Consider the following 14,205-nt stretch of genomic DNA (forward strand, 5'->3'; position numbering starts at 1 on the left):
ATTTTTAGTTGGAGAGCTCGGTTGTGGAAGAACTGACCAGTGTGCACGGGGTCTTTCGCATTATTGCGTGGCCACATAGGTTAGAGGGAAAACTGGTTCATCACTCGGTTCTTTTCCGTAAACCAAAATGACACATGCAAGACCGATTTATACACTGGAGCTTCACTGACTGAAATTAACCAAAACAAGCGTATTTGCAGAAGGCAATCGTTTGAGCAATTCACTCTCCCTCAAGCACAACACCTCCAAGACTTGTAGCCCAAAATATTGCAAATATAAGACAATGCACTGTCCAATTAATCATATGGAGGTCAAGTGGCTTGCAAATGACCACAAGCGCTTGGAAGAAACATTTATTACCTTGAATGTTTCCGGCCTTTCATATTCAACATGGAAAGCTCCGTCCCTAGGCAGTCAGAAACAGGCAGATGTCAGTACCTTCCAGCACAATTATCAACATCCTTCTCCCTTGAAAAACGAATACAACTTCCCTCTCATTGTTCTCCTCAAAACAGAGACACCGATTAAGAGACGCAAACACCCATCTGGCATATCTTCAAAATGGCAAGAGGTGATTCAACCAGTTTCTCACAGTGTGATGCCCTGGATTTGGCTCTAACTATTGCATGTTCCAAATTGAAGTTAAATGCACCATTAGCACCAGCATCAGCTGGGTTGGCAAGAGATTTACTGTGAAGACAGCGTTCCTGGGCTTGGTAGGGGAAAGAACATGGAGTACACCCAGTGTGTCCAGGGATCACAGTCCAGAAATCCCTACTCCAAGTGCTTTCAGCTGCACAACCGTGATGGCTGAACACCACTGAACAATCTATGCTCATGTGTGGCTACTTAAATAGCTGTTCAGGGTGGGTAACCACCTGCCAAACATAAATACAGCATGGGAGATGGCGAGACAGAAAACTATTTTTTTCAAAAACAATGTTTAACGATTCTTGGTATGAACTAATCTCTCATATACTTTGATCACTTCATAAGCAGGGCCGAGTACGACTGGTTGAGGATTTCAGTTATGCTTTTCTTCAGCACATAAGCCAACTTACCCCAATAACTAGGTGTAGCGCCTTCTTCAATGAAACAGACCGCACCATATCTTGACAAACGGGACCCAAGCAGAAGGACTTAAAACACGGAGTCAGACTTCAAAATCATTCACTTTCATGCCAGTCAGCCTCATTCCCTTTTGGCACAGATAGCCTGTCAATGCCTTGTTAAGTTTTCTTTAAAGGCTGACAGATGTAATGTACTAATCTTTGCTTTTGTGCCGGGATGCAGGTGTGAGATAACTTGTATAGTCAGGTTTCTGCTCAAGTGGACCCAATAGAGTTAAACAGAGCAGGAAAGTCCCAAATCTGACCCCTGTTCCCTTCTAAACCAGCTGCAAGTCAATCAGTGTTGGGATGAAGCCATTGTGATGGCTCATTTAGCTACAGAGGGGTGATATAGCAGCCAACATTTACGCATCTGATGGAAAGTGTATGTTTGAACAGGATCACTTATAATGACCCGCCACAGTCGAAACTCCTGCTGGCACTTACCTGGCCTCTCACCCAAAGGACAGCGCTCAGCAAAGTAACCAAAGCTCTCGATTAGAGGCAGCACATTCACCTCGGAGCTAGGAAGTTGAGGTGAATGTCCCACATTCGAGACTTCAACACGCAAGCTAAATGGTGTGCTGCACTGTTAGAGGTGCCACCCCCGAGACCAAAACATGCCTATCCTCTCAGGTGAACTTAAAAGATCTCATGGCGCTGTTTAAAGAAGAACATAGCAAGTTCTCCCTGTGTACTGACCAACATTTATGCTTCAACCGAAACCTAAAACCAACAATCTGGCTGTTTCTGGGACCTTGCTGTGCACAAATTGGCTCTTGTGCACCTAATGATACTAAGATTGCAGGAGTTGCGGGTAGTGATGAAGATTGTCAGAGAATACAACAGGATATAAACAGGCTGCAAAATTGGGCAGAGAAATGGCAGATGGAATTTAACCCGGACAAATGCGATGTGATGTAGTTTGGTAGATCCAATTCAGGTGGGAGCTATAAAATAAATGGCAGAATCATCAGGAGCATAGAGACACAGAGAGAGATCTGGGTGTGCAGGTCCACAGATCCTTAAAAGTGGCAGCACAAGTGGAAATGGTGGTAAAGAAAGCATATGGCATGCTTGTCTTCGTAGGACGGGGTATCGAGTATAAAAGCTCGAAAATTATGTCACCATTATATTTTGCCCAATTCTGGTCACCGCACTACCAGAAGGACGTGGAGGCTTTGGAGGGAGTACAGGAAAACTTTACCAGGATGTTGCCTGGTATGGAGGATATTAGCTATGTGGAGAGATTGAATAAACTGGGATTGTGCTCTCTAGAGAGACGGAGGCTGAGGGGTGACCTGATAGAAGTTTATAAAATTATTAGGGGTACAGATATGGTGAACAGTTGGAGGCTTTTTCGTAGGGCGGAAATAACAATTACAAGGGGGCACAGGTTCAAGGTGAGGGGGAAAAGGTTCAGTGGAGATATGCGGGAGAAGTTCTTTTACAGAGGGTGATGGTGGCCTGGATTGCACTGCCAAGTGAGGTGGTTTTAGCAGATACGTTAGCGACCTTTAAGGCTTATCTCGATAGGCACATGAACAGATGTGGTATGGAAGGATACAGGAGGTTAGTGTTGATAGGACATGTGATCGACGCAGGCTTGGCGAGCCAAAGGGCCTGTTCCTGTGCTGTATTGTTCTTTGTTCTAACATGAACGCTAAGTAAACTTCGAAAGTATTTAATTAACTGCAAAGTGCATTGGCCCTCAAATAGTAAAAACTGCGATATTAATGCAACTATTTATGTTTATTACTTTTTAAGGCAGCGACTCAATACTGTGCCTTCATAAAAGACAGGCGACAAAAATAAGGGGGTACGGCAATTTTTCGAAACAAATGTTGAGTTACAGGAGCATGATGGCTGACGTGCCCCGTTGAGCCACGCTGATATGGGGAAGTGCCAAGCTGGGAAGACAGGAGATATAAAAAAAACAGGAAGACCAACTGTAGCCCAGCAGCTGGCTTCAGAGCAACACTTGCGGAAGTCATGCAACAAGGCACCCATCTGCTGCTCTCAGTCAGAGGATGATCTGTGGCTTCGGGAGAAAATGGCACGCAACAGTAACCGTGGTCCCACAAAAAAAAAAAAAAAAAAAAAACGGCCTCGTTGGAAATGCTAACCCTCATCACCGAAAGGGCCGGGTTTCGGCTTACTTGTAATGCAACAACTCGACGCCATTTTTCTTTGAGGCCGGTTCCACTTTCATCTTCTTGCACAGCTTCCTGCTTTCACTGTTCCTGCAAGAAGACAGCAGCATGATTTGACTGCAAATGGGAGAATCTCTTAACTGCGACAATACTTGAAATTCCTCCTCCGCCAAAAAAAAAAAAGCCAAACATTCTTAAAAGCGCAGAGCTGTCTGCTAAGTGTTCTCATAAATTCAGCTGCAGAAGATTAAACGAATATCTGGGCTTAATCTATCTCAGGTTGCCAGCAGGTAGCAGTCATAAGCTTGCCTGGTCGACACAACAGCAAGACAATTATCATTTAGTCAGTAATCAAGGTCAGGAGTCGCAAATCAGAGGCACTGAAGCAGCAATTAGCCAATCTGTGGGAAACAATTTGGACACGGCTACTGATCCAGCTTATAAAATGTAGGTGGTTAGCACCTGCTGTGCATTACAACTTTTCTCCCCCCCCCCCCCCCCCCCCATTCCAAGTAGCACCACACAAGCTCCTCTGACAGTTTGCAAATGGACGAGCTTAAAAGAAAAAAGTTAGACAAAGGCAGGTGGGAGAAGGCTCAAGTGGAACATAGACAATAGCACAGACTGGTTGAGCCCAATGGCCTGTTCTCTATACTGCAAATTGCTACGGAAGCGACAAAGGGAACTGACAGGGTAGGAATTAAACAAGCCTGTCGTTGGAAAACCATCTATATCAAGAAATACTAACAAATTAGCATGCACTGCCCCGGAAGGTGTAGTCAATCCAGGTGTTCAGCAGGAGATAGCTACTTACTTCAGAAGTAAATGGAAATATGAAGGAAGGTGGGAAATTAAGATTAAACCATTGATTTGTTGCCATGGCTGGCACTTTAGAATTTTTGATGAGCTAAATAGCCTATTTATGTCCCTAAATACACTGTTCAAAGATAAATATATACAGAATAAATATATGAATTAGGAGAAGGCATAGGTCCTCGAGCCTGCTCCACCATTCAGTAAAATCATCGCTCATCTGATGGATAGTCTCAACTCCCACCTACCCCGATAACCTTTCACCCCCTTGCTTATCGAGAATCTAACCTTTCACCCCCTTGCTTATCGAGAATCGATCTACCTCTGCGTTAAAAATACTCAAAAGGCTAAGCTTCCCTCATCTTTTAAAGAGAATTCCTTCAGAAAGTAAATTCTCCTCTTCTTTGTTTCAACTGAGCAACACCTTATTTTTAAATCGTGACACCCCCCACCCCTAGATTCTCCCAAAAGGGGAAACCTCCTAATAATAATCTAATCTTTATTAGTGTCACAAGTAGCCTTACATTAACACTGCAATGAAGTTACTGTGAAAATCCCCTCGTTGCCACATTCAGGCGCCTGTTGGGGTACACAGAGGGAGAATTCAGAATATCCAAATTACCTAACAAGCATGTCTTTGAGGACTTGTGGGAGGAAACCAGAGCACCCGGAGGAAACCCACGCAGACACGGGGAGAACGTGCAGATTCCACACAGACAGTAACTCAAGGCAGGAATCGAACCCGGGTCCTTGGCGCTGTGAAGCAGCAGTGCTAACCACTGTGCTACCGTGCCGCCGCCTCTTCACATCCACCCAGTCAAGAGCCCTCAAGTCGCCTCTTATTCTTCTAAACTCCAGCAGATCCAAGCTGAGCCAGTCCAACCTTTCCTCACCAGACAAAATCCCTGATCGATGCTGAGTTAGTCTTCAGTGTACCTGGCTCAAGAAGGATGGGATAAAATGGCAAGTTCACATTCCTGATCATTAAGTACTGTCCTCTGTTGGGCCATGTCTACTGTGCTCAAATATCAGCATTACTCGAGTAAAATATTAACGATTTTGGCATGAAGAATACCGTTAAACAAAAGAATTGATTTGCATGGCAAATTAAGTGCTGCTCCCTGTTGCGCTGTATGAACAAATTATCCTCTCTGTACAAGCTCAAAATGTAACTGTTGTAAACTATTATCCTTGCTTCCCCACCCACTTCCCACACCACCAAATGAGTGCTGAATCTTGGCTGTGACACATTTCCACTGACACCGATATCTCACTTAAGTTGTTATTACTCAATGAATTGAGTGTTACAGCTGGCAGAATATCTGACCACCAGAATGTTGGAGGTAAGGGGCAGAGAGGGTGGGGGATTGTCATCAGTACCGTTGACAATCTTTGCTTCACCCTGTGTCCAAGCATGCATTCCCAGCAGTGGGAACAGTGATCAGAAACAGAAACTGAGGCTGTTTATGGAGGATCTGCCTCACAGGCTGGGTTAAAACCGGCCCTTCCGTTACTCCAACGATAGGTCATCGATCTGAAAGGTTAAGTCTCCAGCCGGATCTGCTGAGATTTTCCAGCACTTTTGTGCTTTCATTTCAGATTTCCGGAAACCACAATAGTTTGCTTTCATTTAGAACAAAAAAGATACATGATGTATTTGAATCCATGTCATCGCCACCATTCAATGTGTTGCTAGCAACTCTTACCTCATCAATCAACAATCAGTTCAGATTTTATACACTGGCGGCACGGTGGTGCAGTGGCGAGCACTGCTCCTCATGGCACTGAGGAGCCGGGTTCGATCCCGGCCTTGTGTCACTGTCCGTGTGGAGTTTGCACATTTACGGGCGGGGCGGTAGCGCAGCGGTTAGCACCTTTGCTTCACAGCTTCTGGGTCCCAGGTTCGATTCCCAGCTTGGATCACTGTCTGTGCGGAGTCTGCATGTTCTCCCCGTGTCTGTGTGGGTTTCCTCCGGGTGCTCCGGTTTCCTCCCACAAGTCCAAAGATGTGCAGGTTAGGTGGATTGGCCATGATAAATTGCCATTATGTGTCCAAAAAGGTTACATGGGGTTACTGGGATAGGGTGGAGGTGTGGGCTTATGTAGGGCGCTCCTTCCAAGGGCCGGTGCAGACTCGATAGACCGAATGGGCGTCTTCTGCACTGGAAATTCTATGATTCTCCCCATGTTTGCATGGGTCACAGTCCCACAACCCAAAGATGTGCAGGGTAGGTGAAGTGGCCTCGCTAAATTGCCCCTTTATTGGGAAAAATAAATAATTGGGTACTCAAAATTTTTTTTAAAAATTTTATTTAAAGATTTTATACATTGTGTACATGCCTCACTCACCTCCCTAAAAGAAAACCAATTAAATAAAACACTGAAAATTAAGAAATGGAATAGGAAAAGTAAATACTAAAATTTCAAGTGGGCAAAAGAGACACAAGGTCAAACAGCACTTAAGCCAGGAAATGTTTGCTCACACGAAAGAGCAGATCAACTAGGAATATGGTATGGGGGCAAACACTGAAATCTGGATACTGTGCTGGGAGGACTGCTGTCGGAGGGTAGAGGATTGCGATGGGTTGATTTGCTATTCATCTCGCGAATCAGTGCAGTGAATCACTATAACTTCAGAACGGTGCCAACTCTTCACCTCTCTCATCCTCCATTTCTCACAATCTAGACACGCAAAGCTTTCGCTTGACATCAGCCACCCACAACTGTGTGTTTATCTCACCTTCTCTCCTATTCTCTCGACCCTGTTAATCTGCACGATGAGTCTTGATCTTCCAGCTAATGTTCTTAGCTGTAAAAGAAATCTAGTGCAGAGGTTGAACACTTATGATGGTGGCATCATTGCGAGCAGAGCACCAACTTTACTGCATTTTCAGAATATAAATGGTAGAAAACAACTGAATGAATCTCTTACTGACTTTAGAGGAAACAGGACAGCTTAAGTCAATGCCATAGACTCAAATCTATAAAGTACACAGTCATGTGAGACTAAACAAAACCACCCTCTAAAGAGATAGCACAGAGTCTAGCCAAATGGCTTCCCTCAGTACTGTAAGTTTCTATTAGTCCATGACAATGAATTAAGTTGTTACACCTTTGCCCAAAGTCAGTTTTTTTTAAAAAAAGGATGTTTTTAGTTTTGGGGCTTATGTTCCATGAGTCCGGTGAAGCTAGTGTTTTGGTAACAATGAACAGGCTACCCAATTAATTCCACTCCCCTTTTCTTTTCCCATCGTCCACTTTATTCCTTTAAAAGTAAAATCCAATTCCTGTTTGGAAGTTACTGCTGAATGTGCTTAGATTACCCTGTTAGACAATGCATTCAGGTCTTCAGTCACTGCATTAAAGCAATTCTCATCTCCTCCCCAGCTCTTTTGCTGATTATCTTAAATCTGTGTCCTCTGGTTACTGACCCACCTGCTGGTAGAAACAGCTTCCCCTTATTTATCTGTAAGCCTACATTCCTCATTACCTGTAGCACCGGAAGCTTTTCTGATTACTAGGTTGTACTGAAGAGGCATTCATAGAACTTTCTATCAGCATATTATTCCTGGGGATGCTACAAAACTCAGAAGTATATTTACATTTACAAAATGTAATCATTTAGGTTGGTTGTAAGCATTTGCCAGTCAAGACAGGACATAGACAAAGCTCTGGGTGCATCTACAGAAACACAAGTGGAAAGGTGGAACAATGAATCAGCAGCAAGGCCAATAGAGAAGTAGAATGGGGGATATGTCGACACGCCAAGAAAATCTCTGGCTGGTTAACAGAATTAAATCAACATACTGGGGGTTATCATTGGCCAGGAAATGAAATAAACTAGCCACGTAAACACAGTGGCTACAAATGCAGGTCAGAGGCTGGGACTTCTGCAGTGAGTAACTCACCTTGCGGCTCCCCAAAGGCTGCCCACTATCTACAAGGCTCAAGTCAGAAGTGCGATAGAATACTCTCACTTGGCTGGATGAGTGCAGCTCCAAAAGCACTCAAGAAGCTCGACACAAAAATAGGGCAAAGCAGCCCACCTTCAACATCCACCATCTCCACAACCGATACACAGCGGCAGCCGTGTACACCAGCTACAAGATGCACCGCAGCAACTCACCAAGGCTCCTTTGACGGCACCTTCCAAACCCACGACCTTGCCCACCTAGAAGGACAATGGCAGCAGATGCAAGGGAAACCACCACCTGGAGATTTTCTTTCAAGCCATTCACCATCATGACTTGGAACTATATCACTGATATCAAAATCCTGGAACTGGTCGAAAAATATGAGATCTCAGGGGATACAAGGGATGACGGGTTGGATCCAAAATTGGTTCAGTGACAGAAAATAAAGAGTAATAGTTGATGGAAGTTTTTTCAAATGGAAAGCAGATTCCAGTGATGTTCCACAGGGCTGTGTTACGGCCCTTGCGGTTTGTCATATATATTAATTTCGACTTAAATGTGGGTGGCACGATCGGAAAATTTGCAGAGAACACATAATTGGCTGCGTAGTTGATAGCGAAGGCTGTTGATTCTAGAAAATATATTAATGGTTTGGTTGAATGGGCAACGCGGCGACAAATGGGATTCAATCCGAAAAAGTGAGGTAATTCTTGGGGACGGCAAACAACGCAAAGGAACACTCAATAAACAGGAAGATATTGAGAGGTCGAGTGAGATTCCTTGGGAGTGCATGTCCACAGGTCCTTGAACAGATGCACATGGCAGTCAAGGAGGCATATGGGATGATTTCTTTTATTGGCTAGGTAGTGAAACAAAAGCGAAAATGCAATGATGGAACTGTATAAAACATTGGTTAGTCCACAGCTGCAATGGTTCCACAGTTCTGGTCAACAGATTATAGGAAGGACATAATTGCTCTGGAGATTCACAAGGATTTTGCCAGGGCTTGTAAATTGCAGCTATCAGAGATTTGATGGGCGAGGGTTGTTGTCCTTAGAAGAGAGTTTTAAGAGTGACCGAATTGAGGTAGACAAAATTATGAGGGGCCGAGACAGGAAATTCTTCATTCCCCCTAGCAGTGACAATTACCACAGGGCATAGATTTAAGGAGATTGGGGGGTTGGAAGGATTTGAGGGGACATGGGGGAAAAACTTCACCCAGGGGGTGGTGGGTGTCTAGAATTCACTGCGGAAACGCTCAACGCATTTAAAAAGGTATTCGCACCTGCACCTGAAGTGCTGTCATCTGCAAGGCTACGGACCAGGAGCTGGAAAATTGGGATTAAAATCATCAGTTTGTTCCTTTTTGTTGGCCCGTGCAGACACAATGGGCTGAATGGCCTCTTTCTGCACTGTAACCTTTCTGTGGTTCCCTCCCCAACAGCACCGTGGGTGCATCCACACAACAGGGACTGCAGCGGTTCAAGGTGACAACTAACCACCACCTTCTCAAGGGCAATTAGGGGTGGGCAATAAATGTTGCAGATGGAAATATATCAGCTAGCGAATGACCTGATCAGGGTATTTAAAATGATAAAAAAGATCCAATAGGGCAGATGCAAAGAAGCTATTTCCTTTGGCAGGCGGGGACATCAAGAACAAGGAGTAAGCATCTTGCGAGGTTTTGCTAGGTTACAGCTGCTATATAAATACCATTTGGTAAAATGTCAAAATTGGAGCTAGGCTATTTAGGGGGAAAAAGGCATTACCTCCACAATGAATAATGGAAATCTGAAATACTCCCCCATAAAAGGCATTAGACAACGGGGCAACTAGATGGAGAATAGTAGATATTTCTTTGATGCCGCTATTGAAGGACATGCAGCTACAGTAAATGGAGGAGATTTAGCAGAAAAGGAAAGAGACCTGAAAAGTTGGTTAGATGCCTGTCGACCCCTTCAACAATGCAAACAGGTAGGTAGCAAAAAAGATCCAGCAGAGGAAAATGATTAGAAATGAGGTGGAAGCACGAGAATGGGAGAAGTGGGTTAAATCAAAAAGGTTTTAAGGTGTTTGCAATCATGGCTGTTAGAAGAGAAATAACTTACCCACAATCTACCCAGGCAATGGTGCCCTGCCCTTTCACTGCTTCTGCCACGTCAGAGAGCAGTTTAAGCGGTCGTTCAGCAGTGGCAGCTATCACACAGTAAGAAAGCAAACACGGGCGTTACTGAAATTACTTTTCAATATTGTGCTTTGCAGTGAGCTGCAACGAGTCAGGCTTGGTCAACAGATTATCAAAGTACATCGAGATAACAAACAAACCCTTCAATAATATTGCAGTTGCCATATAATCACCAAACCAGGCACACACTGGCTTCCAGGAGCCTGGTGAAATCTGCCAAACTCGCCTGCACCAGTACAGTGTGGCAATGGCTGAGCACAGCACGACAATATATGGGAAAGGGAGAGTAGACAGGAAAGAATCACCACCCCACAGCTGTTTCCAAACAACAGTGAAAACTGGGAGCAGGCAACACTGGGCTGCTCAACAGGTCAAGAGAACAGGATGTAGATAGGTCAATGTTGTGCATTCCCAAATCTCAGAACAGTCTTAGCAAAAGGTGTTCAAGTGCAGCTAGACCCAAGAAGTTTGCACTGCAGCAGGGGTCTTGGGAGGAGCCAGCGAAGGAGCTGGGGTGGGGGAGCAGTAGACGGGCTACAACTCAGGGAAGGGGAAAGCAAGGTTGGGACTGGGGGCTGAGTAAAAGAAGAAAACGTTAACAACAGGGGCAGGAGCTCTGATTGAGTTAATCACTTCTTACTGACTCCAGCTGGAAGTGCAACATTGAAAGGGGCAGGAGGAGGAAGAGAGAAAATGTCGAATGAGAATTGCACTTTGCTCCACCGGACCCTTCTCTTGGGCAAATTGCTTACTGTCAATTAACCGACCTGGTTGGCACTACAAATTTTGAAAGGATAGTCACCCGCCACCACCGCCCTACAGTTTGTCTTTAAAAAAAAAATCAGTATCCAACCATGGAAGCTGTTGGGATTGTTGCGAAATGCCAACTTTCCATTTAATTTTTTTTTAATGCAGTGCAATTTCACAGCAGTCAAATCTCTTCACGCACCTGGCTTACAAATGTTATCTTTTCAGTATTTGCACAAGTAGTTTCCAAGTATGTGAGCGCTAAGTGACTCACACCATGCCTGGGCTACAATTAGAGAGCTTCTACTACGATAGAGTACATTAGTTCAAAATTTGCCACAAAGAATATGGTCTCAGTTCATTCTTGAGATGCGCCAGTCACGGGCAAGGCAGGCATTTATTATCCATCCATGGTCGCCCTGAAATGATGGTGATACGCCTTCTCCTTGGGCTGCTGTATTTTTGTTTCATTTCCCAGTGTTCTGATACAGCTCAGTGTCTTGCTAGGTTGTTCCAGAGGCCAGTTGAAAGTCAATCACTTTGGTGTGGAACTGGAGTCAGATAGAGGTCAGGCTGGGTGTTAAAGACAGCAGCTTCCTTTCCCAAGGACATTAGTGAACCAGTTGGCTTTTTACAACAATCTAACAGCTTCATGTCACAGCTATTTTTTTGTGGGGGGGGTTGTTTTTGAAAGGTTTGCTTCCTTGCTCAATAGTATTCCAGTCAGGAATATATACGGCTTGTGCATCTTCACAGGGAAAGGGACTGCATCCTTACAACGCCTAATTGCTGATTAAAATACAGTGCACACTGCTGTGAGTAGGATTTAGATAAAGCTCAACGTGGGTGTGAAATTTTTACGTTACAAAGACCAGCTGCATATTTTGCTCTCTGTCCAAATCTGGATTGTTCCTGAAGAGAGTTTGGTGAGCTACACAATGCTGGTGGTTACACACCACCACAGCGGCGGTGGGAAGGCACCAACTCATTTTTAAGAACAAGAAATCACTAACTGGGTGACACTGTTGGACATGCTTGAAGCTTGCCACAATTTTCTTTTGAAGATTCATCTTTTAAAGGCGCCATATTTCATTAGGAGATTTGACGAACAATTAAAGATAGGGTCCTTGGATTTTCCCACCATCTTACCCGCTTGGCCCACCTTTCAATTACTACTCAATTTCTTTTTTCAGCAACTTACCACTTGATAACATACGAAGTAAACCCATACCTAATAATGAGTAACAACGCTTGGGTGAGACCAGAGCAACAATCTGCATTTATTTGGTGCTTTTAAATGTAGTAAAATGCCCCCAAGTATTTCACAGGAGCAAACCAAACTCGACATCAAGCCACATAAATAATAATAATTTATTGTCACAAGTAGGCTCCAATGAAGTTACTGTAAAAAGCCCCTAGTCGCCACATTCCGGCGCCTGTTCGGGGAGGCCGGTGCGGGAATTGAACCCGCGCTGCTGGCCTTGGTCTGCATTACAAGCCAGCTGTTTAGCCCACTGTGCTAAACCAGCCCCGTAATACAGGATGAAGGATGGGTTACAGCAGATGGTCAAGGTTTGGTCAAAGAGATAGGCTTTAAAGATTGCCAGAAAAGAGGGAGAGGGGGGCTGGGACAGGAAAACTTTAAGCCACTTCGGAAGCCAACTGAAAGTCAGTCCTTTTGATGTGGTACTGGAGTTTCAAGTGGGCCAGGTTGGGTGTCAAGCACAGCAGATTTCCTTCCCTAAAGGCATGGCAGCTGAAAGCACAGCTTCTAATGGTGGAGTGCTTAAAATCAGGGATGTACAGGAGAGTGGTGTGAAGCAGTACAAACATTTTGCAGAATTGTAGGGCCGGAGGAGGTTGCAGAGATGTAGAGGGATTGGAGAACAAGCATGAGAAGTATAAAAAAAAACACGAAGCACTACTTAGCCTGGGAGCCAATGCAAGTCAAAGAATAGAGGGGGTAAGCCAACAGGACTTGATACAAGTTTTGATTTGAGCAGCAGAGTTTTAGATTAGTTTGAGGTTATGAAGATAGGAAACTGGCCAGGGCTGTCTTGTATGGTCATCTCTAGGCTAGACCATTCTAAGAACGAGGTTTTCAGAAGCGGATGGGCTTAGCCAGTGCAGAGTCAAGAGATGTTACAAAGGTGGAATTAGGCAGCCCAATATAGATATGTGGCCAGTAGCTTATGTCAGGATCATATACAATACAGAGGTTGCAAACAGTTCGATTCAGCCTCAGACATATGCCAGGGAGAGGAGTAAAGTCAATAGATAAGGAACAGAGTAAGAGGCAGGGACCGAAGACACTGGCTTTGGTATTTCCAATACTCCGATGGGGCAATTTCTGCTTGTCCGGTATTGGACATTGGAAGGTTTGGGAAAGTGAATAGCGAGGTGTCATCAGCGTACATGCAGAACTGGATTGTGTGCTCCTGAATGATATCACCCATGCAGACAAGACACAATATCACTACGCAGGTGAAATGGGATGCGTCTGACAGCAGGGGTTCCAAAGTAACTGCTCCAAGCTATCAGACAAAGATGCAGAATCTGCTCACCCGATTTGGAGTATAGGACCAATACATTATTTCTTGTCCGCGTGAGTTTCTTCAGTTCTTTATGGTCATCAACTTTCTCAATCAGCGGAGACACCTTTGCTGCCATGAGGCATGTGGACAGCACCGCCTTAAGGGGGGAAAAACAGGTAAATCAGGCAGCTAGAAATAGGTGGCCTCAAAGAGGATAATGCCTGCAATGGTTCCATCGATTTCCATCTTACATCAGCAGAGTTTCAGAGCTTAAACACAGAGGTAGATACAAGTCGTTCCCACTGTAATTTCACATGACCGGGCTATTTTGGTTCATTACTGAGAATACTAGCTAGCAGATATGCAAAGGAAAGAACATAATTATGTCAAGTGCAGCAGAAAGGCCTTTGGAACTGAGAGGACCATACGATATTGCTAACCGAGGGTTGCTTTTTGTCTGAACTGAAGGAGATGCCAAAAGCTGCCGTGTCAACCAATTGTAGAGCAGCCCTTCTGCATGGAGAAACCAGAAATACTTCATTAGGTGTGATATACACAGTGAAGAAGGTTTCAGAAACTGAAGAGAAAGATGAAGGGATACCGCTTTCCAAACGAGCTAAGACCAAAAGCGACTGATGATAGAAAAAGCTATTGTCAGATTTATAACGGGATTTCTAAATTTGCAAACATTTTTTTTTTAAATAGCTGCATTGAAATAGCGCTATGTGGATTAAATTACACTGCTTTTAT

At 44.4% G+C, this 14,205-nt stretch overlaps 1 protein-coding gene across 2 annotated transcripts in view; it reads right to left on the minus strand.

Annotated features, from left to right (window-relative positions):
• The window catches only part of pdia5 (protein disulfide isomerase family A, member 5), a 242,909-nt gene that overhangs the window by 202,181 nt on the left and 26,523 nt on the right, over positions 1-14,205 (minus strand). For both annotated transcript variants that reach the window (XR_011933713.1, XM_072469890.1), the window contains exons 2-5: positions 13,486-13,612; positions 10,098-10,185; positions 3,269-3,352; positions 361-406 (exon numbers count right to left, since the gene is read on the minus strand). Coding sequence is in view for 1 of the 2 variants with exons in the window: in XM_072469890.1 (XP_072325991.1) it covers positions 361-406; positions 3,269-3,352; positions 10,098-10,185; positions 13,486-13,612 (345 nt within the window). In the remaining variant the exon portion in view is untranslated. The remainder of the gene's footprint in view (positions 1-360; positions 407-3,268; positions 3,353-10,097; positions 10,186-13,485; positions 13,613-14,205) is intronic.

Source organism: Scyliorhinus torazame, chromosome 2 (genome assembly GCF_047496885.1).
Source record: "Scyliorhinus torazame isolate Kashiwa2021f chromosome 2, sScyTor2.1, whole genome shotgun sequence".
NCBI classification, from domain to species: Eukaryota; Metazoa; Chordata; class Chondrichthyes; order Carcharhiniformes; family Scyliorhinidae; genus Scyliorhinus; species Scyliorhinus torazame.